Below are 26,522 nucleotides of genomic sequence, written 5' to 3' on the forward strand. Positions count from 1 at the left end.
TTGCTGATCACCCAACTCAGTCCCTTGTTCCTGCTTTCTCCCCAAACTCTTTGATCCCCTTAGACCTATGAACTACATCTAACTACTTCTTGAGAACATTCGATGTTTCGTCTTCAAACAATTTCTGTGGAAGAGAATTCCACACACTTCCCACTCTCTGGGTGCAGACACTTCTCCTCATCTCAGTCCTAAATGGCCTCCCCCTGTATCTTTACCCCTGGTTCAGGATTTCCCAGTCATTGTGTTTACACCGTGTATTCTCCTGCACTTGCATGTGTACTTTCAGCGACAGGTGTCCAAGTCACTCAGTTCAAGGGCATCTGGGGATGGGGAACAAACTTGCCAATTACACGTCAATCCATTGAAATAAATGTTAATAAAATATTGAAGCTATTTTCTCTAGAACAGGAAAGACTTTGACATGATAGACCTCTGTAAGATAATGAAAGGGTGGAGAAAATATTTAAGCTGCAGAACACTGGAGGAAATCTGAGGCAACATTTGGAAATGTTGCAACTGTTGGCAAGTGTGTGAATCCTCTGAATGGCCAGAATCGATAGATCACCTTCAATTACACCAGAGAAATACCAGATTCATTGTACCAGTTTTATATCATATTTAGAAAACAGAGAGATACAATATTGCACTTTTAAACAATATGAATATTATAATCAGCAGCATTTTAAGCAGATTGGATAATCCTTCAGCATTTTCGTTCTGAGACCTGCTCTTTGTAAAATTGCATGCAGTTTATCAGTAACAAGTCAAATTTCCATCATAAAACCAGCATTGGTAAACTTGGCAAATCTTGCACCAGATCCAGATAGAAGTGCAAAGCCGATTATGGAATTTAAAATTTCGAGGAATGGTGTTGTTACATCTTCCCTCTCCCCGGAGCACCCTCCTTCACTCACGGAAATCCATCTCCCCAAAATCCCAGCATTTCCCCTTTGCCCTCCTTACCTGCACTGCTCCATGCACAGATACTGGACAGAAAGGGCTGAGCTACCCTCAAGGTGTCTCTATTGTGCTTTCTCAGACTGTGCATCAGCTGAGTGTCTCTCTCTAATTGGCTGCCTCAACCCATCACTTTGGGCATTTGTTGTTAGTATTTTGGTAATGCAATTCAGATTTAGGTGGATCCTTTTACCCATTGACCCTGACTGAGAGTTTGTAGTTGGATGTGGCGGTTGCAAGTGTCACCTCCATAGATAAATAGGGAGAAAGATCAATTCCTGAACCTTAGCAATAGAAAGATTTTTCTCTGTCTTCTCCCTGGAATGTGGCCATACTGTTTCCAATAATTTTACAGAAAAGAAATACCTAGAAGCATGGCATTCCAATTGGACTCTATCAACAAACACATCGAGTTAGACCCCATCTACCACCCCCTGAGAAAAAGAACAGGAAGTGACTTCACCACAGGAAATGACATCACTAACCCAAAGAAATAAATAGAAAGCAGCACTTATCAACAGTGCTTTGCCACGGAAGATGTTACCTAGTAGGGTGATGAAACGTCTGGAAATGAACCTTCCAGCTCAGTGAGCAAACCTACATCCAAAGGAAACACTCTCTGTCACAAAGGGCAACTGAACTACAAAGGATCTGTGTAGCTGGGGCTCAGGAGGGTCACAGGACTGAAAAGAAACTGGTGTATAATTCAGTCCAGCAGAGAGTGGAAGTCCTGTGTTTATAGGGGCAAGGTGTTAGGAACAGAATTACAGAGAAGTCAGGAGGACCTGTCTGATATGTCGTGTGAGATGTTGGACATCAGGGAGGCAATGGCCTCTTGGTATAATTGCTACACTTAATCCAGAAATCTTAGCTAATGTTCTGGGGATCTGGGTTCAAAGCCTGCCACGGCAGGACTTGACATCAATAATGAATCTGGAACTGAAGGTCTAATGATAGGCATAAACAATTGACAATTACCTGGAAAAACCCATCACTGATGCCCTTTAGGGAAGGAAACTGCCATCCTTACCTGGTCTGGCCTACATGTGACTCCAGACTCACAGCAATGTGGTTGACTCTTAACAGTTCTCTGGGCAATTAGGGATGGGTAATAAATGCTGGCCCAGCCAGATCCATGAGTAAATGGGAAAAAAGGTTTCTTATCCATATTTGTCCATGCTGAGCTCATGATATTAGAACACAAGTTCTAGCTGTCTTTACACAGCCTATTTTGTCATATCAATAATTCTTTGCATGTTTAACTTTTATTGGTGATAAATGTGCTGTTATCATCAATAAAAGTCATCTCGCTGAACTGATACGACTGTTAAAGCAGATACAGCCCAAGACCTACTTAACTATCTGGCTTTGCAAATTGTGGCAGTGGAAAAGCACAGCAGGTCAGGCAGCATCTGAGCAGCAGGAGAGTCGGTATTTTGGGCATAAGCACCTCATGTCATTCCTGATGAAGAGATTATGCCTAAAACGTTGACTTTCCTGTTCCTCGGATGCTGCCTGACCTGCTGTGGTTTTCCACTGCCATACTTTTTGACTCTGACTCTCCGGCATCTGCAGTCCTCCTGCTCTCCTAGTAACTGGTCAGCTCATGATTGTGGTCATGTTTTGCATTGATTCTGACTGGAGGAAGAGGGGGCCTGGGAGGGTCTCAGTGCAGCCTCCAGCCTGGGGAACTAACAGTTCACTACAACGACACTCCAAAAACCTAGCTCTTTGATGAAACCTTTGGCCATGTGCCGTAATACCTTTGAGATAAATTTTGTTTGAGAATGATCCATTTAAAGTAACTTGGGGAGTTTCACTTTTATTTGTTCATGAGATGAGAGCATCGCTGACGAGGATGCCCACCTCGAATGGCCCCTGGAGAAGTTGGGGGTGAGTTACCTTCTTGAACCATGACAGCCTCTGAGCTGTGGGTAGACCCACAATGCCCTTAGGGAGAGAATTCCAGGATGTTGATCCAGCAACAGTGAGGAAACAGTGATTTGGTTCCACATCAGGACGGTGAGTGACTTGGAAGGGAACTTGAAGATAGTGGTGTTCCTTCTAGATGGTAGTGGCCACGGGTTTGGAAGATCCTGCCTAAGGGTTTTTGGGGAATTTCTGCAGTGCATCTTGTAGATAGTACACACTGCTGCTGCTGAGTGTCGGTGGTGGAGGGAGTGGATGTGGTCCCAATCAGGCTTTGTCCTGGATGGTGTCAAGTTTCTTGAGTGTTGTTGGAACTGCACTCATCCAGGCAAGTGGGGCGTAATCCATCACACTCCTGACTTGTGCCTTGGTAGATGTTGAACAGGCTTTGGGGAGTCAGGGGGTGAGTTACCTGTTGGAGAAATCCTAGTCTCTGATCTGGTCTTGCAGCAGCTGTGATAATACAGCTAGTCCTTTGGCAGAATGTTTATTGTGGGGGTAGAGGTGACGCTGTTGAAACTGAAAGGAAGATAGTTAGATTTTCATAGAATCGCAGAATCTCTACAGTGTAGATAAAGGCCACTTGGTCCATCGAGTCTCCATGGACCCTCCAAAGAGCATCCTACTCAGACCCAACCCCCCTTCTACCCTATCCCTGTTAGCCTACATTTCCCATGGCCAATCCACCTAAACTGCACACCTTTGGACTGTGAGAGCTAACCAGAGAAAACTCAAGCAGACACAGGGAGAACATGCAAATTCCACGCAGACAAATTCCACCCAAGGCTGGAACTGAACCTGGGTCACTAATGCTGTGAGACAGAAGTGCTAACCACTGAGCCACAATGCTGCCCCAGTTTGTCTCATTGGAAATGGTCATTGTCTGGCACTTGTGTGGCGTAAATATTACTACGTCAGAGGTGCTATGTCAGGGCAATTTGTTAAAAGATAGCGGTTAAAAAAGCAACAACAAACAAACGTGGCCTTTCAGCTTGTGACAGCTTTGAAGTTTAAATTTTAAATTATTTTTTGTCAGGATTAAGTCATGTGCTGGAAATGGCCTCTTTCTGAGTGATACAATTCAAAATGGTTCCCCAAAACAGACAGAAAAATAGTTTAGCCCAACTGGTCTCTCATTGCTTTAGTGAATGACTGGACTGGATTAACTGTGTGTTGGGGGGGGGGGGGGGGCACCTTGCTGTAAACAATCATTAAGTTGCACAAGGCACCAGCAGCAGCTCCAAGGGGGTGGATGGCGATGGCTGGGACACTGAGGCCTCTTTCAGGTGAAGCAGATCATAGTCCTCGTGGTCTGGAAGCCCCAATGTTCATGAGACATTGGGGAAGGCCATGCTTAAAGCCAGATTTCATCACTGCTCATACTAGAGACTTTGTAGATATATCCGTACATCGGGAAACGAACAAATCCTGCAGCAAAATAACAAAGCAAAATATCAGGTGACAAACATGGTAACCATGTGCTTGGAGCCCTGTGCTGTCCATATTCCCAGGACATGAACAAGTTCCTAAGCACCCTGTAAATATTATCACATTCCCAAGTCCCTCACATACATATTAGCAGATGCCAGAGACCCTTCTGTAAATATTAGCACATCTCACACCTCCCCTGTAAATAACAACACACTCCTGGAAACCCCTTTGTAAATACTCGCATATCCCAGAATCGCTCCCCCCCCTTAAATATTAGCACATTCCAGACACTCCCCCTGTAAATATTAACACATCCCACAGATCCCTCTGTAAAAATTAGCACATCCCAGAACCACATCCCTCCCCCACTCCCACTGTAAATATTAGCACATCCTAGAACCCTCCCACATACATATCAGTACATCCCAGGAACCGCCCACCCCACCCCTGTAAATATTGGCACATCCCAGAAACCCCTCTGTAAATATGACCACATTCCAGATCCAACCCCACCACCCCCATGTAAATATTAACACACTCCTGAAGACTACCTCCACCCAACCTCACCCCCACCAAAACAAATGAAATAGAAACAGGAACAGGCCATTCAGCCCATCGAGCCTGCTCCACTATTCAACAGGATCATGGCCAATCTGATGATGTTTTGAATTCCACAATCCCATCTATTTCCAATAACTTTTATTCCCTCACCTGTAAAGAATTTATCTACTTTTACCTTTAAAATATTCAATTCCCCTTTCTCCAGTGCTTCCTGACGTACAGTTCCGGAATCACACAACCCAAACAGATTTTCTCGTCTCCACCCTAAAAGGGTGACCTCCAATTTTAAAACAGTGTCCCCTGGTTCTGGGATACCCCAGAAAGTGGAAACCTCCTTTCCATGTCCATCTTCTGAAGATCATTCAAGATGGTATAAGACCAAATCCCAGTTCCAACCTTCCAGCTCAGCACCGCCCTCATGACCTGTCCCACCTGTCCATCTTCCTTCCCATCTATCTGTTCCACCCTCCTCTCTGACCTATCACCTTCATCCCCACCTCTATCCACCTATCACACTCTCAGCTACCTTCCCCCCAAGCCCATTTATCTCTCCACCCCAGAGGCTGTCAGCCTCATTCCTGATGAAGGGTTTTTGCCCGAAACTTTGATTCTCCTGCTCCTCAGATGCTGCCTGACCTGCTGTGCTTTCCCAGCACCATACTCTCCACTCTAATCTCTAGCATCCGCAGTCCGCACTTTGGCCTAAGATTAAATTCTGTCAGACCTCACTCTTCCAAACTCCAGAGGATACAATCCCAGCCTGTCCTTGTAAAACAAACCATTCAATCCAGATGTTAGTCCAATAAGCCTCCCCGAACCACCTAAATATTTATATTCCTCCTTAAATAAAAAGCCAAGACTGTACACAGTATTCAAGATATGGTCTCTCTCTGCGTCCTGTATAACTGAAGCATAACATCATCACTTTAAAAATAAACCCAAAAGAACTGCAGATGCTGTAAATCAGAAAAACAGAAATTGCTGGATAAGCTCAGCAGGTCTGGCAGCACCTGTGGAAAGAAATCAGAGTTAATGTTTCAGTCGAAGTGACCCTTCCTTAGAATGGGTTCTGAGAAAGCATCACTCAACCCGAAACATTAACTCTGATTTCTCTCCACAGATGCTGCCAGTTCTGCTGAGCTTATCCAGCAATTTCTGCTTTTGTTCATCATTACTGTAAAGTTCAATTCCTCTCTTCATAAAGAGATAGCATTCCACGATCTTCTTGGTTACACGCTGTACCTGCATGCGAATGCTTTGTGACTCATGCACCAAAATATTTAAATCCTTCTGCATCTCAGAATCCTGCCATTGTTGTCCATTTGAATAACATTCTGCTCTTTCATTCTTCCTGAAAAAGGGAACAACTTCATATTTTCCCCACAATAGACTCCATCCGTCAGATTTTCGCACACACGCCTGCAACCCTGCAACCTGCTCAGGTCTTTGTCACAACATACCTCACCACCTAACTCAGTGTTGTTGTGAACTCAGCTACCACGCCTTCACTCCCCTTATCTACGTCATTGTAAATTGTAAAAGGTTGACACCAAAGCATTTATCCTGAGGTATTCCATTTATCACACCCTGCCAATTAGAGAAAGTTCCATCTATGCCTACTGTCTATTTTCTAACAGCCAGCCAATCTTCTATCCATGTCTATATGTTACCCCCTAAAATATGAACTTTTATTTTCTGAAATAATCTTATCAAATGTCTTTTGGAAATCCGAGCACAGAACATGTGCGGCGTCCCCCTTTTCCACAATATGTGATATACTTCTAAAGGATTCTAATAAATTGTTTAAACATATGTCTGTTTCACAAATCTCTTCCCAATTATCTTGAGATTTTCTAAGTGCCTTACTGTAACCTCCTTAATGATCAATTCTAACACCTTTCCCAAGACACAAGTCAAGCTAACAGGGCCTACAGTTTCATGATTCAAAAAGAACTTTACAGTCTAACAGAATCTTTCCTGAATCCAGGAATCTTGGAAAAGCTCACACATCTACTGTCATTTGGCTACCTTTTTGAAGGCCTCAGATTGGAGTTGATCTGGATCAGGAGACTTGTCAGACCACAGCTCCCTCAGTTTATTCAGTACCACATCTCTCACCATTGTAATTTCACTACACTCCTGCCCCTTCCACCTCCTGAACTGCAGTTGTCCCTCTCTAGTGAGGACACAAACAAAATATTTGTTTACTTCATCAGCTGTTTCCTTATTATTTACAATTAACTTCCCATTTTCACTCTGTGGATGACCAACACTTACTCTGTCTGCTCTCCACGATGCTGCCACACCTGCTGATTTTCTCCAGCAATTTCTTGTTTTTGTTTCAGATATATAGCAGAGCAGTTCTTTGAATAATTTTAGCTTTTAACTATCCTTACAAACTCCTCTCCTTTTGTAAAGATTCCCAGCTTTGAGATTCCCCAACCTTGTTTTATACTTGTAGGTAAATCTCTCGGAGGGTGGTCAAGCTAATGAGGGAATAGTTTCCGGGCGTATGATAATACAACAAACTTTGTTTTAACCGGCAACTTAAAATGAGGTGACACTCTCAGTAAATTGGCAAAACATCTGTCTCTAAAATACTGGAGTTATACTATATTAGCGCGATCACTGTGATGTCCGAGTGGAGGGTGTGGGTGAGAAGGCTCTCTACTGCTAAGTTGTACTTAAGACAAAGTTGTATTCTTATTTAATTGATTTATGCTGTAAATAAAGTATAACAGTGATGTGTCTATCCCTCACATAACATTTCTACTACTGTGTTTTTATATTGATTATGTGGACCTCTTGATTATCCGGATCAACTGACACATTCCTGGTCCCAAAGGGACCAGTTAATAAAAAGTTTGCAGTTACAGGATGGGGTCTCTAGGGTATAGTTCTATGAACATTGCAGGTCAATGGCAGCACCACCCAGATCCCCAAAGGAAGCTTCATATCACCATAGTAACTGTACAGTGCTCATTTGTGAACCACAAATGTAGGAAAGAGACCAGATTGACTCATTTCATGTGAAAGTACTGACCACAGGTGAACACGGCGCAATGCTGAGTCAGGCTGTGTAAATTCCTCACCTCTAGAGTCCGCAGCTGAGATGTTCTCCTGATCGGAGAGATCTTCACACGCCGCGTGGCTTTCAGACAGCGGTCTCGATCCTTGATGGGGCTCTGGTTCACAACAGAAGGAATTGGCAACATTAGTAAACACTCAAGAATAACCAAACTTTAAGAGAAAAAGAATTTCAGCAAGAAAACAACATGAGTGTGTGTGAAAATCTTTGAATGCCAACACACCGAGGCCCATTCAACTCATCACCGTGATGTTTACTGACCTCAATCCTAGGTCAACTCCGTTGAAAAGTTCACACTGTCATTTATAAATCCCTCCACAGTCTTGCTGTCTCTCCAAACTCTGAGAGATAGTTACCTTCCTCTAATTCTGACCTCCTGAGGGTCTGCGGTTTCCATTACTCTGCTACTGGTGGCTGTGCCTGAAGCTCATACCCTGCAAATCCTGTTTCTAAACCTCTCCATTCCCTTTCCTTCAGGACCACGGCTCCCAGTTTGAAAATAAGGGATGCCCATTTAAAGCAGAGATGGGGAAACTTTATTTGAAATTCCCTTCATCAAAAGGCAGTGGGTACAGAATCTTTAAAAGTTTTTAAGGCAGAGATGGGACAGATTCTTGATGACCAAGGGACTGAAAGATAACTGGGAGAATGAAGAACTGTGGAGTTGAGGTTAAAATCAGATCAGCCATGATCTTATTGAATAGCGTAGCAGGCTCGAAGGGCCGAATGGCCTACTCTTGTTCCTTGTTCATTCTAAGAAATTCCTTGAAACATGAACTCATAGAATCCCTACAATGCTAAAACAGCCATTCGACCCACTGAGTCCACACTGAACCTCGAACAGAGCATCCCACCCCAACCCAACCCTTCATCCTCTCCCTGTAATCCCACATTTCCCATGACTAATCCACCTAGCCTGCATATCTCTGAATACTATGGGCATATTAGCAACCATCTAACCTGCACATCTTTGGACTGTGGGAGGAAACTGGAGCACCCAGAAGAAACCCATGCAGACACGGGGAGAATGCGCAAACTCCACACAGACAGTCGCCCAATGGTGGGGTTGACCCCATTGAGCCACCAAGCCACCCACAACTCCTTAAAATCACCCCCCTCTGCTTGATGTTGAACAGCCAGCTCTTGCATTACAACAAGGTCCTTTAGTTTGGGAGGACACATTCCCAGCAAACCTCATCAATTGCAATTTCACTAATGGCGAATGTGGCAGATAAATTGAGAAAGTCAAACACAATGTGCACTTCTGACAGCATGGGCAAAGTTTACTTTAAAACCATAGGCAGCTGCAGATTAGTTCTGGAGAGGGCAAAAATATACCCAGTAAGCTCTTCTGCATTTGCAAAGGGTGGACTTGACTGTACCTCATTCCTTTAAAGCAATAAAAGAAATCAATTAGCGATTCAGAGAAGACCCACTCAAGATGAAGGTGGTGACCTACCTGCAGGAGGTTGGCTCAGGTTATTCAAGTCTGGATTCAGCCGCAGGTTTGACTGAAGTGAAATGGTTTCTCTCGGTATCTCTGCTTCATCACATTTAACATTTGTGGATTCACTGCGTTGAGAAAAAGACAGAGCCATTTTATGGAAGAAGAGGATTTGCTCAGTATTGCTATTCAAATTGTTTGACAACAAATTAAAGTATCTGGAGAAGGAAGACTGAGATACACCATTTTGATCAGCACAAGTAGAGAGCAGTGAACTGCCGTCTCAGTCTTTCCCTCCATCCGTAACACCCATGTTTTGTTTTGTGCCTGGCTGTGTGTAATGGGGAAGTTTATAAGGGAGTCAGAGTCTTAACTAGTAGATTTGTATGCCAGTAGTTTATGGTTGTTTATATATAACCATCGTCTATTTATTTGTAATAAATAGTAACTTTTGCTCAGTACAGAAATGTCTTCTGAGCTTTGTCAACCTGGGTCTAAAAGACAGATAAATTGGGGAAGTTTGCAAACTTTTATAAAACTTTAATTTTTGTGATGACTTGGAGACACTGGTGTTGGACTCGGGTGTACAAAGTTAAAAATCACACACCAAGTTATAGTCCAATCACCTGATGAAGGAGCAGCGCTCCTAAAGCTAGTGCTTCCAAATAAACCTGTTGGACTATAACCTGGTGTTGTGTGATTTTTAACTTTAATTTTTGTGACAGTCTATGAACAGCAGGGCTTAAATTCCAGTGTGCTCCCCCACTGAGTTGTGACGTATACCTAAGGATCAAACCTGCACAGAGGCAATAAAGATGTGAAGTACAAACCAAAAGGTAACACTTGAGAGCATTATTTACCTGTGAACAGCTGAGTCACAGTCAGGTTTTACATCTGGAACAGATTGGGGAAAAAAGAAATCAATTATTGTCCTGTGCGCAGAAATTTCAGGTTCAATCATTTCCAAACCATCAGCTATAACTCAGTTGGTAACACTAGAAACTCCGAGTTGGAGGGAGTTGATCTCAAAATCCAGGTGGCTACCCTTTGCAGTACTGAGGGTGTGCCACACTGTCAGAGGTGCTGTCTTTCTGATAACATTCGAAACCAAGACTTCACCTGTTCTCTCAGGTGAGCAGAAATAAAATATTATTTTGTAGAAGCAGGCCCCGCTGCCTTGTGTCTCTGTTAATGTTCTCTCTGAAGCAACAAAATTCAAGAGTTCAACACATCTCAGGCAAAGTGACTCACTCAAATGGCACTGTCCACCAGGGCAAACATTCACCCCATCCACCATGGACGCGCACTGGTAACAGTCTGTGCTATCAAATACACTGTGGTAACTTTCCAGTGATCTCTAACACAAACAAAGACAAGGGCAGCAGATACATGAACACACCAACCTGTAGTTCCCCTCCAAGTCATAAGCCATCCTGACTTGGAATGTTGTAAATGCATTGGAGGTGATTCAGAGAAGGTTTCACCACACTGACATCAAAACGAGCAGGTTATCTTATGAGGTAAGGATGGGCAAAGTGGGCTTGTTTTTGCTGGAGTGAGGGGTAACTTGAATGAAATGTACAGGATTTTGAATGACCTTGACAAGATGGATGTAAGAAAAGTGCTCCCTCCTGTGGGTCAGTTCAGAACTAGGGTGCACTTTTTAAAACGAGAGGTCACCCTTTTAGGAGAGATATGGGGAGTCATGTTTTACCCTCAGAAGGTTGTGTGACTTTGGTACTCTGTGCCTCCTAAGGCAATCAAGGTAGGAGAGAGGGAGGGGGAATCACTGAATATTTTTAACACAGAGGTGAACAGATTCTTGTTATCTAGGGGAATCAGGGGTAAGGGAATCAAGGCAAGACAAGAATGTGGAATTTGAAACTCAGAGAGATCAACCGTCTGTGAATGGTGGAACAAGCTCAAGAATCTGAATAGTCCCCTTAATCTACCCCAACCCCTCCCACCACTTTGCACGCACGTGTCTAACTATCATGCTGTTCTTTCACAGCCACTGGGTGAAAATCCTGGGAACTCCCCCCCTAATATCATGATGAGTGCCCTGATACCCTTACCATCCCAACCTCCACCACCCCCAGTCCATGCCCACACCATCATGGACTAGAGTGGTTCACAATTAGGGATGGGCAATAAATGGTGGCCTAACTAGTGATGTCATAAGCTGGCAACTTAGCACACACTAATGGTTTTCAAAAGGATTCCATGAACTTCTAAATAGTTCTCGCATCTGAACAGCAGTCAGCATGTCTCATGAACTAATAAAAACAATCAGTGAGATCATCACTAGATCGCTATTTTTATGACTATGCAAATTAGTTCCAAAGGTTTGACATTACAACACCAACTTGACCACACCTGAGGAAGGATGTGAAGAATTGCCGGGATGGTTTTAGGAATAAGGGACTGTCCTTACAGGGAGAGACGGGAAAACCTGGGGCCGCTCTCCCTACAGCTGAGAAGGATAAGAGGAGATTTGATAACAGGTTTCACATGAAGAAGTATTCAGATTATGGACAAAAACTGAAACTGTTTCGATTGGCTGACAGATCACTAACTAGGGGAACAAGTTTAAGATTAAAGAAAACACACGCAACATTATTAAATGTTTTTTATACTATACCTGTGGTTAGGATTTGGAAAACACTGTCTGTTAGGATGCTAGGTATAGACTCAATAGTAGCCTTCAAAAGGAAATTGGATAAACACGAGGCAAAATATTGAAGGGAGCTGGAGCTGAAAGAGCAGAATGGTGGGAGTAGCTGAATTAGAAAAAGCGAGACTTGATGGGCCAAATGGCCTCTTCCTGTGGTGTACAATGAGCATACAGACACTCTGTTAAGTTCTGGTCTCCAGAGAAATGTTGACAGGAATCTTTCCATTGCAAAGCAACAGAACATTCAACAAGGTGCCCTGAAAAGATTTTTACTCTTTCACATTGCTTGCAGGATGTGTGTCGCTGGTTGGGCCAACATTTAGTGCCCATCTCTAATTACCCTGGAGAAGGGGGCATAGCTTTAAATTAAGGGGGGGTAGATATAGGACTGATGTTAGGGGTAGGTTCTTCACTCAGCGAGTCGTAAGTTCATGGAATGCCCTGCCAGTAGCAGTAGTGGACTCTCCCTCTTTATGGGTATTTAAGCGGGCATTGGATAGGTATATGGAGGATAGTGGGTTAGTGTAGGTTAGGTGGGCTTTGATCGGCGCAACATCGAGGGCTGAAGGGCCTGTACTGCGCTGTATTCTTCTATGTTCTATGTTCTATGTTCTATAAGATAGCGGCTTTTCCTTTTTGAAACCACTACTGTCCATTTGGTGTAAGGAAACCCACAGTACCATTAAGGAGGGAATTATAGGATTTTGACCCAGAGACAGTGAAGGAAGGGTGATATATTTCCAAGTCAGGAGGGTGAGTGGCTTAGAGGGGATGATGGTAGCATTCCCATTAAGCTGCTGCCCTTGTCTTTCCAGACAGTAGAGGTCACGGATTTACAAAAGTTCTTTCTGAAAAAAGCTCAGTGAGTTGCTGCAGTGCCTCTTGTAGATGGCACACACTGCTGGTACTGTGCATCGGTGGTGGATGTGGTGTCAATCAACTGGGCAGCTTTGTCCTGGATGGTGTCAAGTTTCTTGAGTGTTGTTGGAGCTGCAGCCATCCAGGCAAGTGTGGAGTATTCCAACACACTCCCAACTTGTGCTTGTGTTTAGACTAGGCAGTGTTTAGACTGTCAGGAGGTGAGTTACTCACCACATTATTCCTAGCCTCTGACCTGCTGTAGCAGCCACTGTTCTGCTAAAATACTATCAGTCATTTTATCAGGGAGCAAGTGCCAAAGGCAGGACCTTTGCCATGTTCTCATACTCAGCAGTACCCACAAGTCTGCAAGTGGCTTTGGTGACCGGACATTTGCTCCACCTGCGTCCCTATGATAAGTTGTCATTGGCCAACACATTGGACTGTCCCACTGAGTCTCTCACCTGCTCGTCCCTTCCTCCTCCGATATACAGCACACAGCACAACAACATTGAGGAGCAGGATACTCAGGAGCCCGACAACTCCTGCGAGAATGATAACTAAAACAGGCACTTCAACACGTGAATGGAGGAAACCTGGGAGAGCAAAGCAGAGAGGATCAGCTGGCCAACTGTTCGCACAAGTCCCTGCCAAACTGGAAAGAGAGCCCTGCATTCACATAGTGCCTTTCACACTCTCAATGGCTGCCAACCTGCAGACAGCAAGCTCTCACCAACAGCAATATGATAAAGACCCGATCATTTTTTAAGATTAGATTCCCTACAGTGTGGAAACAGGCCCTTCGGCCCAACTAGTCCACACCGACCCTCTGAACAGTAACCCACCCAGACCCATTTCCCTCTGACTAATGCACCTAACAATATGGGCAATTTACAATGGCCAATTGCACATCTTTGGAATATGGGAGGAAATCCGGGCACCCGGAGGAAACCCATGCAGACACAGGGAGAATGTGCAGACTCCACACAGACAGATGCCCAAGGCTGGATTCGAACCTGGGACCCTGATGCTGATAGGCAGCAGTGCTAACTGCTGAGCCACCATGCCACCCTATTTATTCATTACTGATTATAGAGTCATAGAGATGTACAGCACGGAAACAGACCCTTCGGTCCAACTCGTCCACACCAACCAGGTATCCCAACCCAATCTAGTCCCACCTGCCAGCACCCGGCCCATATCCCTCTAAACCCTTCCTATTCATATACCCATTCAGATGCCTTTAAATGTTGCAATTGTACCAGCCTCCACCACATCCTCTGGAAGCACATTCCATACACGTACTACCCTCTGCATATAAAAGTTCCCCCTTACGTCCCTTTTATATCTTTCCCCTCTCACCCTAAACTTATGCCCTCTATTTCTGGACTCCCCCAACCCAGGATAGGATAAATACTGTCTATTTATCCTGTCCATGCCCCTCATAATTTTGTAAACCTCTATAAGGTCACCCCTCGGCCTCCGATGCTCCAGGGAAAACAGCCTCAGCCTGTTCAGCCTCTCCCTGTAGCTCAAATCCTACAACCCTGGCAACATCCTTGTAAATCTTTTCTGAACCCTTTCAAGTTTCACAACATCTTTCCGATAGGAAGGAGACCAGAATTGCACGCAATATTCCAACAGTGGCCTAACCAATGTCCCGTACAACATAAAATTAGAGGATAAGTAGTGTCAGAAGTCACATGACATTAGGTTATAGTCCAACGGGTTTAAATCACAAACTTTTGGAGCAGCAGGATAAATATTGATCAGGGAGAACTCATCTTTTCTTTGAAAGAGTGCTGTAGGACCTTTGTTATGCCCACACCTGAGGTGGAGCCTCCAGTTAAACTCAAATCTGAAAGATAGTACCTCCGACAGTGCTGCACTCCCTCAGACTGTGCTGGAAATGTCCACCTCTGGATTAGGGTTTAAACAGGTGAATGATCAACTCTTATCTGGGGGTTGATGGCATAGTGGTAAAGTCACTGCGTTAATAATCCCAAGGCCCACCAAATGGTCTGGGGACCACATGTTCAAATCCCACTTTGGCAGAGGGTGGAGGTTAAACTCAATTTATTAAATCTGGACAATAGAAAGCTCATCTCAGTTATGATGACCATGATGGTCAGAAAAATTCATCGGGCTCACTAATCTCCTTCAGGGAAGGAAAATCTGCCATTCTTAACTGGTTTGGCCTACACGTGACTCCAGACCCATAGCCAATGTAGTCAACTCTTAAATGCCCTCTGACACCCTCCTTCCAATGCAATTAAGGACAAATAGCAGCCTTGGCAGGGACATCCACATCCCTAAAACTTAGGGCAGCATGGTGGCTCAACGGTTAGCACTGCTGCCTAACAGCACTGGGGACCCAGGTTTGATTCCAACCTCGGCTGACTGTGCAGAGTTTGCACATTTGCCTCATGTCTGCATAGGTTCCCTCCGGGTGCTCCAGCTTCCTTCCACATTCCAAATATGTGCAGATTCAGTGGATTGGTCATAATAATTTGCCCATGGTGTCCAAGGACATGCAGGTTAGATGAATTAATCTTGGGAAATGCAGAGATATTGTAGTGGGGTAAGTATGAGTGGGATAGCTCTTTGGAAGGTCAGTATGGGCTGAATGGCCTGCTTCCCCATTGTAGGGGATTCTATTAAAAAAATTAAAGACTTGACACAGGAGAAAGTGCTCAAACCAGCTCCCTAATTTAATTAGGTCATGGCTGGTAACCAGTAACTCATCTCCCTGCCTTGGCTCCATATCCCTTTAATACATCACTGACAGAATCAATGCATTTTGTAAAACCAGGACTTTGAAATGCTTCGAAACAGGTTTTATAGTCAACAGCAGATTTGTTACACAGTTTACCTGGGAAAGAAAAGGAGGATTTGGTTGCACCAAACTCATTGCCAGCGGTGAAGGTGTAGTTTTTGGCCAGGCTGGATAACTGCACATGGACCGTGTGATTGGTTAGCCATGGGTACGTCTTAGTGTCCAGGATCATGAAGTGGGAGGTGTTCACAATGACGTGTCCACTCTCGTCCACCCAGGTAATGGTGGCTGGAGGGTTCGCATGAACCAAGACAAAAAGGGCGAGGAACAGACCAGAGTCATTGTGTTCCCTGTACTCAGCATCCATCTGCACAACTTCGGGCTTAACTGGGAGACAAACACAGAGAGGACCAAGAGATATCATTTAACGGCATAATAACAACAACAGCAATTTATATTTGCATTGATCTAGAGTCACGATTATACAGCACAGAAACAGACCCTTCAGTTCAATTCATCCGTACTGACTAGACATCCAAATCTGACCTCGTCCAATTTGCCTACACTTGGCCCATCTCCCTGTAAACCCTTCCTATTCATATACCATCCAGATGCCTTTTAAATGTTGTCATTGTTCCAGCCTCCACCACTTCCTCTGGCAGCTCATTCCATACATGTACCACCCTCTGCATGTGAAAGTTCCCTCTCAGGTCCTTTTTAAATCTTTATCCACTAGGAATCTGAACTTCATTTAAATGCATTACAGCACTGTTAAAGCAAGGAAACTTCTCAAAGATAATTAACAGACAAAACTGAGACCAGAGGAGATATCAAAATGGGGTTCCAAGGGTTGGAACAAGGAGACAGGTTCATAGACAGTCAGTAAAAGGAGAGAGTGAGAGAAAAAAAGGAGACAGGAAAAAGAGAAAAAGAAATAGAAGAAAAAAGAAGAAAGGAAAGGGGTTGAGGAAGGAGGGAGAGAGAGACAAAAAGAGATCGACAGGTTTCAGGAAGAAATCTAGAGCTAAGCGTTCAAATAGCTGAAGGGCGTGCTCACTAGTAGTAGATCATGAAATGTTTGGAAGCAAACACAGCAAGGAATGAGAGAGAGAGAGTGAGTTAGCTAACGTTTAAGGTCAGTGAACCCTCATTAGGACCTTCTCTTTTGGGACACATTCCCCCTGTTGCTCACTATAGATGCTATTTAACCTGCTGAGTATTTCCTGCATTTTCTGTTTTAATTTCAGATTTTCAAATTTGCAGCCTGCAATAAAGACAAGACTTTTTTTTTTGGAGCAGTTTTATATCCTCACCACTTTGGTGACAGCTCAGTTCACCCACACAACTCTCAAAACCCACCTCACATCCCTGCTCAAGAGTATCCTTACTATCAGTCAGCTCTCTTCACCTACCCTCCTGCCAAAGGGAATCTGAGGCATTGAAATGGGGGTCACATCTTGGAAACGACTGGGAAATGCTGTCTTGTTCACTCCCTGACAACTAGTTACATCAACTGAGAGATTAGAACGTTGACTTGGATATTCAGAGACGATTCACTGAGGAGATCTGTGACTATAGGTCATGTAACACCCCCATCGGACCCCAGTGCATGGACACTGTTAGTCTTTGAGTCAATGATAGAATCCTGAAAGCAGAAGCTGAAAAATAACAGGCCTGCCTCCAGCAACACCTTCAGTTATACAAAACAACCCAAGTTAAATGCACCCTCAAAGTCTCAATTTCACACATGCAAGTTTCAATTATGTTTTAAACCTGTTAGATGTGTTATGACACACCTCTGGCACAGGTGGGATCTGAACCTGGGTCTTCTAGCTCAGAGGAAGGGACACTACCATTGCACCATAATAGGCAATGTCATTGGTTGAACAAAGTAATATAATGCTACTTCAACACACCACCGTGTTCCCTGGCCTACATCTCTGTCACAGGCTTGCTGCAGTGTTCCAGCGAAGCTCAGTATAAGCTGGAGGAACAGTACCTCATTTTCCATTTGGGAACTCTACAGCTTCCTAGACTCATATCAAGTTCAAGAATTTCAAGGTTTGTGGCACCTTCTCCCATGTCCTTACCCCAACCCCCACACACCGAGCCTTGTTACCACACGGCCTGCTATCACACACAGCCCATTGTTAGCCACTAATTGTCCCCATTAAAAGCCATTGATTCTCCCAGCCTGATCATTACCCACTCCTTTATCTGCCCAACCATTCTTCTCTCTCTCTGGGCTCTATTGCCACCCATCACTTACTCCTTGTCCCCTTGCCTCCCACCCTACCTTCTACATATAAACCGCCATTTTCCGAGCTATCATCAGTTTTGAGGAAACTCTGATTTCTCTCCACAGATGCTGCCAGACCTTTCTAGTGATTTCTGTTTTTGTTTCTGATTTCCAGCTTCTGTAGTTCTTTTGGTTTTTGTTCTGGAATCGGACCATATGACACTGAGGTGGTACAGTGACCTTTGACACACTTCATGAGCGATAGATCAGAAATGTTGATAAACTATGGAAGCGCCATGCGGAAGGGCAAAAAAAAATCAATGCGCTACCAAGAGAAATAACCAAATACAGTACCATTCCATCTGGTGCACAAAAATCCTTCAGGGAAGGAAACATTTCATCCTTTTCAGGAGGGTCGGTGTGGACTTGTTGGGCCGAAGGGCCTGTTTCCACACTGTAGGGAATCTAATCTAATCAGTATGACCCCACCCCAGATCCACAGCAAAGTAACTGACCCACAAAGAGTCACTTTTTAGTTAAAAAGAATGTGCAAGGGAATGAGGAGAAAGCAGAGTATTAGTTTTGATAATAATACTCATTTATGGTGTAGGCATAACCTCCTTCTGCACCTTAACATTTATAAGGCATCTGGATGGGTACATGAACAGGAAGGATTTAGAGTGATATGGGCCGGATGCTGGCAAATGGGATTAGGTCAGCCTGGGATGTCTGGTTGATGCAGATGATTCGGACTGAAGGGTTTGTGTCCCTAGTCTATGACTCTATGCACATTTTCCACTGGGGCAGGTACTGAGGCCTATAAATGGGAAGGACAGGCCTACTGTCCCAGCACAGTGTTATGGGGAACAGCCTGCATCCCCTTCTGATGTGGCCGCAGCAACAGAACCTGGTGCTTCAGGCCAAGCAGAGGAGCCTCTCAATGTCAAGAGAGATGTACAGATGCGTGGGACTCATGTTTCCCCCAGAGGTCAGTGTCCCTCATCAAATTCTTGTGTCTCCCCAGCAGCCAAGAGAGAGAAAACTGGTTTTAGATGCACCATCTCCTTCGGCCCCTGAACTTGGAAACAACATTGCCAGCCTATCCTTCTAGCTTCTCCCCATTTGGTACCATCAGGGTTTAAGTGAGTTGAGAAGCCCCAGTGATGAATGTGGAGGGATCGGTGGGTGATTTCCTGGTGCTTACACTGCACATTGAGGATGACACTGGCATTCTCGGTTCTTCCGGTGACTGGGTCAGTCGCTGAGCAGTTGAGTTCCTTGTCCTTCCTGTGGGTGGTGATCACAAAGGAGCTGAAGCTCTGATTAACAGTCTCACTGGAGCTGGGGATCAGCATTGTCTGGTTACTCATCTGCTTTTTACCGTTCAGGTACCAGGTGACCACGGGCACCGACTTCCAGCCATCCATCCTGCAGGTAAACTCCTTTGTGACGTTCTCCTCCAGGGAGACCACGGGCCGAGGACGCCCGTTGAGAAGAGGAAATGGCTCCACATTTTCTGGAAGCAAAAAGCAAGCAGCAGTAAACAGAGGGTCACTCCCTTAGAACACCTTAACATTTACCGGAGGGGGCAATTCCATGGCTTCAGATACTCCACCAGAAGCTTACGGCTTTCCAAGCACAAAGCCAGGGCGTACCATTGGGTTATTCTATACATGGGGCAACACGATTCAGCCAAATCCCACCATCACATCCCCACACAATTAACTTCACATAAACAGACCTGCTGCTCATGATCATATTGCTGCTTATGGGATCCTGCTGTGCACACATGGGCTGCCATGTGTCCATTACAACAGCAACTGCGCTTCAAGGTCAATTCATTAGCTGACTAGCTCAGCTCCCCTTCCAGTCCCCTGTCCCCCCCAGAACTCTAACCTGTCAGGTCGGGGTGGTGGTTGGGGGTCTTGGAGCAGAGGTTACCATTCCATGATCCGAAATTCTGGCCACCCTCTCTCATCCCTCCCCCATCTTTGGGGCACGGAGGCAACGTGCAGTGTTCCCTGCTGGGTCTTGTTAATCTAGCACAGGCTGAAAGACTGAATGGACTACATGTGACCCCCAGCAGAGAAACAGGTCATTCAGCTCCATTGATCTGTACTGGTGTAACTGCTCTGCATGATCATCTATTCAACCCTCCTTCATCTCAGTCCTCCAGCATACCCTCTACTCTTGCTTCCTCCATGTGAATATCTAGTTTTATCTGAGATGCTGTTCACCAGCATTTACACATTCTCTCCAATTTCTCCTAAGTCCGCTGTTGGAATTCTTCCCATTTGTCTCATGTCAATTGCACGAAGATTTAGACTCTCCCATGGGAACATCTCCCACTCAAACCCTTCTAAGTCTAAAGGCACCCAGTGAGACTGCCCAAACTTCTCTGTTCTAGACTCCCAGCCTTTCATTATCCATAACATCGTTCTGGGGATGGTAGATGCCGTTAAGTATTTGCTAGGCCATCGATGCCGTCAAAAATTGGAAATTGTAACTCGTTCCTCAACGGCTGCTCATTTCTGAGCAACTGGAGGTCAAGGGAGCAAAATCACTAAAACTACAAGGAATGAGAATTGGTTGGTTCCCCATGGAGTACCTGAGCGGACGTAGGTCTCCAGCTGCAGAAGTAGGAAGGCTCCTACGACATTGTCGCATCCAGCCACTCTCATGTTGGAGGCTGCTCACCTGCAATCATTACATCTTCCCTGGAACTGGATCAAGAACATCATTTGGTAAGAGACAGAATTTGCATTTGTATGGCACCTTGCAACACCACAGACTTTCACCAAGCTATCACAAAGCCAACTCAGTGATTGTGAAATGCAGCTGCTGTTGAAACACATGACACATGGCAGCATGATCCCTCAAAGAGCTGTTTCTGTGACATTAGTTGAATGGTGCACGTTGGCCATAACATCAGAAAAAACTCCTTAGCTGTTTTTCAAATAATGTCACTAAGTTCCCTTGCAGTGCATCCTCAGTTTAATGTCTCATTAAAGAGATGGCATCTCAAGGTGGCAGTACTCTGTCAGTGTGCCATTGGGAGCGTCAGCCTTGAGTTAAAATGAACAATGAATTCAAAATCATGACAATGCAGGAGGGACGTGATCTTTTAAGATTTAAATGAAGTTTTTTTTTGTTTCTGTTAGTTTTTGTTTCAAATTTGTGCACATCACTGTCGGTGGGTGAGTGCACTGAGGAGCTTGTCACAATAGCTCAGGCTGACAGTGCAGTGCAGACGGAGTCGGGGTGGGGGGGGGCAGCACTGTCAGGGCAGCTGTCGTACAAGCTCTGATGGGGCTATTTTGAAGAACAGCAAAGAGTTTTCACTGTCATCCTGGAAAGTACATGGATTTATGGAAGGGCATTGTGTGTCACAAACATGCTGGGATTGTTTGAGGATGTAACTAGTAGAATAGATTAGAGTGAACCAGTGGATGTATTTCATATATCATATGGATATATGAAATTTGAATTTTCAGATAACGTTTATTCAAGTCCCACTTGATGCTAGTGTGCAAAATCAAAGATCTTGGGATTGGTGACACGGACTGAGAGCTGATTAGAAGACGGGAAATGGAGTAGGAATTGAGTCTTTTTCAGCATGGAAGACAGTTTCAAGAGGGGCAATGCAGGGAGCAGTGCTTTGGTTCCAGCTATTCACAATATACAGCAACAATTTGGGTGAAGGAATCAAATGGAATATTCCCAGGTTTGCTGATGAAATAAAACTGGGTAGGAGTGATGTTGCTGAGGAGGATGTAAAGAGGCTTCAGGATCATTTAGTCACGTTCAGTGAGTGAGCAAATACATGACAACCACACTATCAATTGTCCATTTCAGCAGGAAGGACATAATGGCACAGTATTATTTAAATGGTGATAGATTGAGAAATTGTCAAAGAGACCTGGGTGTCCAGGACAAGGAGTCATCATCTTAGGAGATGGTTAGGCCATTTCAGACTGAGGTGAAGAGAAATATCTTCACTCAAGGAGTGGCGAACATCTGGTGTCCTCTATTTCAGAAAGCTGTGGTTAGAAATCACTGAATATATTTAAAATAAAAACAGACAACTGTCTGGAGGCTAAAAGTATCAAGGCGTACGAGAAGCAAGCAGGAATATGGTACAGGTATTGAGATAGAGAATCAGTTGTAATCACATTTAATGTTGGTATGATTGGCTGAATGGCTTATTCAACTACCTTATTTATATGAATGCAGTCATTTCATTTTAATCTAGAACATTTAAAAGTAAATATTTTCCTGGAGAGCGGCCAACCAAAATTTCACATCACATCTCATAATAGGATACGTGACCAAAGATTTGGAAGGAGGAGGATTTTTTTTTAGTTAACCCAGTTCTCTAATACACCTGTTCAGTGATGTTATTACACACCTCTGGAGCAGGTGGGACATGAACCCAGGTCTCCTGGTTGAGAGGTAGGGACACTACCTGTGTGCCACAAAAGGGTGGAGATTTTAAGAATTGCCTCAAGAGACAGGTGGAGAGGGTTAAGGAACAAATTCCAGATGCATGCAATTCCCACCAGGGAACTGATCAGGAACGGTAACCACAGCTACCTTTTTCTCTCCCAGATTTACCAAACGTTCAGCTTCATTGTAACCCTCTGGTTACTATATAGCCTGAGATCAGCACAAATTAACTCCGTGAAGCCTGAAATTGATCCTAGGAGAACCTGGATCATTTGATTGGGAAATACTATGAAGGACATGGACTCATTGGTGAGTCTTCAAAACTTGCTCATGTTAGCTCTGATATCCAATGCATTTATTTCACAATTTTCACACTATTGCATAATTTTGGTTCTAAATAGTTTATACTCTGATGATGCTCCTCTGACTCCATTTATTTCCTTCTATTTCTTCCTCCCTAACAGTTTCCCCTTAAAGCAGTTATGTGATTCACTGACACTCTGTTTGGTAGTGAGTCCCACATTCTAAACACTCCTTCAATAACAAGCTGCTCCTGAATCCCAGGTTGGGATTCAATAGTAATTATTGTCTATTTATAGCCAAGTGTTTTACAGGTCAAATTATCTTCTCGACCCCCTTTATAATAGTCCAGGCCTTGATAAACTTCATTGCTCAGTTCTCTCTTTCCTAAAGGACCTTTGGCCTGTTCAGTTTTCCTCTGTCCTTGTACCATTCCTGTAATTCTCTTCTGTGGCTTCTACATCTCCAATCTCTCTCTTCCATACACAGCCCACTGTAAGAACATCAGTGAGCACATTCAAGCAGAATTATGATCCAATTCAACAGGCAAAGGCCAAACACAACAAACCCTCAAATTTGTAATCCGTCTCCGTTCCGGTAATCAGAATCTTCCTGCGTTTCTGCAGGTCCAAGTCCTTGTTTTTCACTAAGATCCCCCACCGTTTCCATGAGAAATGCTGAGGGGGAGCCCCTCTCATCCAAGTTGGCTACATCCCCAGCAATGGTCCATGGCCGATAATTTATCTCCTTTCTCTGCAAATATAACCCCAAGCTGTAAACGTGCCCGAAGAGCACTTACTAACGACAGCTGGGTACATTGTGCCCGAGGCAGATACCAGAGTTGGCCTCACCAGGGCATTTTTATTTCCGGGGATAAGAGAGAGTGCAGGGAACAAGGCCAGGACTATCCACCTTTCACCACCCGTCACATAGAGACCTGGCCATTGTAATCTCAGTGTATGGTATTAGGTTTACAAGGAGAGCAGAAACAAAACAAAATGATCTCACCTCTGGGCAATATTCCAGGGAGAGAGGCTGACAGCTTTGCGCTTTATTCCAGTGACCCAGGATGAGGCACTCTGGTCCTTTAACGGTGAGGCATCCTCCTCCTCCCCCCTTTGCTGGTGATAATATGGCCTTCTCTGCTGGCAGAACTGCTGCTGCTGCTGCTGCTTTCTCTCTCTCTCTCTCTCTCACACTCACGTACTGCACTGCAGGGCTGCCTTCAGACACACTTAATCAAATCCTGATTTCATGATTCCCAAGCTTCATCAGCCTGTGGTTTTTTAAACCAGTGCCCAGGAGGAGCTTGAAGACACGTTATCACCAGGAGAGAAGCAATAAACATTGAAATCCCTCACCACCCTGCCCCCCCCCCCCACCACCACCCCTCTATTCTCCTCCTTCTACATTCACCCTGCTCTGTGTCCTCATCACCTCCTCTCTCTCTCTCACACGCACACACTCTCCATTAGGGGCTGCCGACTTTGGATGGACGGCTGCCCAGAGATTTTTTTAAAATTGTCACACTTCCCTCAAACACCTCAGCCTCAATGGCCAAGCACATACACATCCTTCAGCAAGCATCTTCCCAAGCCCAGAGATTTATGCGCCCCCAACATTACTCAGCTAGAAAATACCCAAACATCAAACACCCCATCTTGTTTATTCATCCACAGGACATGGGCATTGCTGGCTGGCCAGCCCTTACTGCCCTTAGTAGTTAACCTGGTGAAGGTAGTAACAAGCTGCCTTTTCACACTGCCAATCTATTTGGTGTAGGGACAACCACAATGCTGTTAGGGAGTTCCAGGAATTTGATCCAGCGACACTGATACTTCCAACTCAGAATGGTCAGTGGCTTGGAGGACAACTTGCAGAGGATGGTGTTCCCATGTATATATTGTCCTTCTAGATGAAAGTAATCGTGGGTTTTGAAAGTACTGTCCAAGGTTCAGTTTCTGATATCTTTACAATGAATAAACTAGCATTATGAAGATGCGAATCTACTTTACCTTTAAGAAAGCTAATAGTAGAACTACCTGACAGCACCAAGTGTTCTCAACAAGATATAATGAAGCATCTGGAGACAAAAAAAGATTTGAATTCGGCCAATCAGTTTAAATTATACTCCCCAAAGAAATACCAAACTCCAATCCAGTTTGTATTTAGTATATTGACAATCTTGAAAGCCACTGACACAATCCAGTGCTTTGAGGGTATAAGACCGGGGAAAATTGAACAGTTGGGAGGAGAACTGCCAAGCCACCAGCATGTAAAGACTGTGAAAAAAATAGCTCTCTTAAAAGTACCTTTATCAATCAGTAACCTATGAAGCAGAATCCCCAAGAAGATAGGAATACAGAGAAGAACGGAAAGCTGCCTGGTTTTGAGATAAGAAGTTTTGTTTTATAAATCTTAATCAGGGGTTTTATCAGACTAGTACATAGAAGGGAAGATAAAAGATATAGGTGAGAGGAAGGAGTTGTAAATAGTTGTTAATTAATTACTCTGTCATACTTAAGAAATAAAGTTGTTAATTTTTATTTTAAATAGTATTTGGCCTCTTGAATTTTCACAGATTACTGCAAAGGATAAATCTTTTCTGTGATGTTGGTTTAAATTAAACAGGGGAGTTTATCCCGTGTCTTCACAGTTTGGGGGCATGCCCAGGATTTGAACTGGTTTAGATAGATTTGAATAGATTTTGGGGTATGAAAGTTCCCAGCAGATTTAAATACTTGCAGGTTAGCGTCCTAGATCTTTAAGCAAAACGCAGGTGAATGTCCACCTGCTATCTTTCTCCGGCACTTCTCTGTGGAAGTGTAGAGATTAATGTTTAACTCCTGAATTCTCCTGATGAGATGGCAAATTTTCTCTCCCTTACCTATGGGCAGTGGATCTCATCCCTAACCACATCCTCACCCATCACCCCTCCCCTCACAACACAAACTTACATTTTTGCAGCACCTTTGATATAATTAGGCTTCCAAAGGTGCCTCACAGGAATGTTACAAAACACAAGTCAACACCCAAGCCATAACAATATTTCAAATTAAGGTTAAGAATTTTAAAATCTAGCCTATCTTGACTGGGAACCAATGTAGGTTATTGAGTGCAGGAGTGACAGGGGAACAAGACATGTTGCACTTTAAGACAACAGCAAGAAAGATTTGGATGACCTCAAGTTTATGGAGAGTACAACTTAGGAGAGCAGCAAGGAATGCTGTGGAACCAATACTTCCTCTAATTTTCTTTAAGTGTATAGGCCAAGGTTAGAAGGTTCACTTGGATGATCCCTGATATGGAGGCATTGTCTTCTGAGCAAAGGCTAAACAGTTTGGGACTCCACACCCTGGAGTTTAGAAGAATGAGGGGTGATCTAAAGAGGATTCTTAAGGGGCTTGACAGGGTAAATGCTGAAGAAGTTTCCCTTCATGGGAGAGTTTAGGACCAGAGGGTATAGTCTCAGAATAAAGGGGCACCGATTTAAAATGGAGATCAGGAAGAATTTCTTCCCACAGATGATTGAGTGTCTTTGGAACTCCCTGCCATAGAGAGCTGGAGGGACAAAGTCCTTGTGTATATTTAAGGCTGAGATAGATTTTTGATCAGGAAGGGAGTCAAGGATTATGGGGAAAAAAAGCAGGAAAATGGATGTGATGAGCAGATTAGCCATATTCCTATTGAATGGCGGAGCAGGCTCAAGAGGCTGAATCACTTACTCCTGTTCCCATTTCTTACAGTCTGTGCATAGCATTGACTTCCAAAACTGCAAGTTAATGAGTTGACATGGTGATCAGGTGAAATGATCAAGTC

General features: G+C 44.2%; 1 protein-coding gene across 3 annotated transcripts; it reads right to left on the reverse strand.

Moving 5' to 3' along the window:
• Positions 1-592: 592 nt before the first annotated feature.
• LOC140494220 (transmembrane protein 25-like) lies at positions 593-24,023 on the reverse strand. 3 transcript variants are annotated; one of them, XM_072593397.1, is made up of 9 exons: positions 23,712-24,023; positions 20,566-20,680; positions 19,162-19,473; positions 15,815-16,105; positions 13,407-13,538; positions 10,271-10,304; positions 9,426-9,538; positions 7,971-8,063; positions 593-4,314 (listed from the first exon to the last, which is right to left on the reverse strand). In XM_072593397.1, exons 2-9 carry the CDS (start codon positions 20,636-20,638, stop codon positions 4,241-4,243), a joined length of 1,122 nt encoding a protein of 373 aa, XP_072449498.1. In that variant the 5' UTR covers positions 20,639-20,680; positions 23,712-24,023; the 3' UTR covers positions 593-4,240. The 3 variants fall into 3 exon arrangements, with proteins under 3 accessions (XP_072449498.1, XP_072449500.1, XP_072449499.1); XM_072593399.1 differs by lacking the exon at positions 20,566-20,680; XM_072593398.1 differs by lacking the exon at positions 13,407-13,538.
• Between the last annotated feature and the right edge of the window lie 2,499 nt (positions 24,024-26,522).

Source organism: Chiloscyllium punctatum, chromosome 23 (assembly GCF_047496795.1).
Source record: "Chiloscyllium punctatum isolate Juve2018m chromosome 23, sChiPun1.3, whole genome shotgun sequence".
Classification (NCBI taxonomy): Eukaryota; Metazoa; Chordata; class Chondrichthyes; order Orectolobiformes; family Hemiscylliidae; genus Chiloscyllium; species Chiloscyllium punctatum.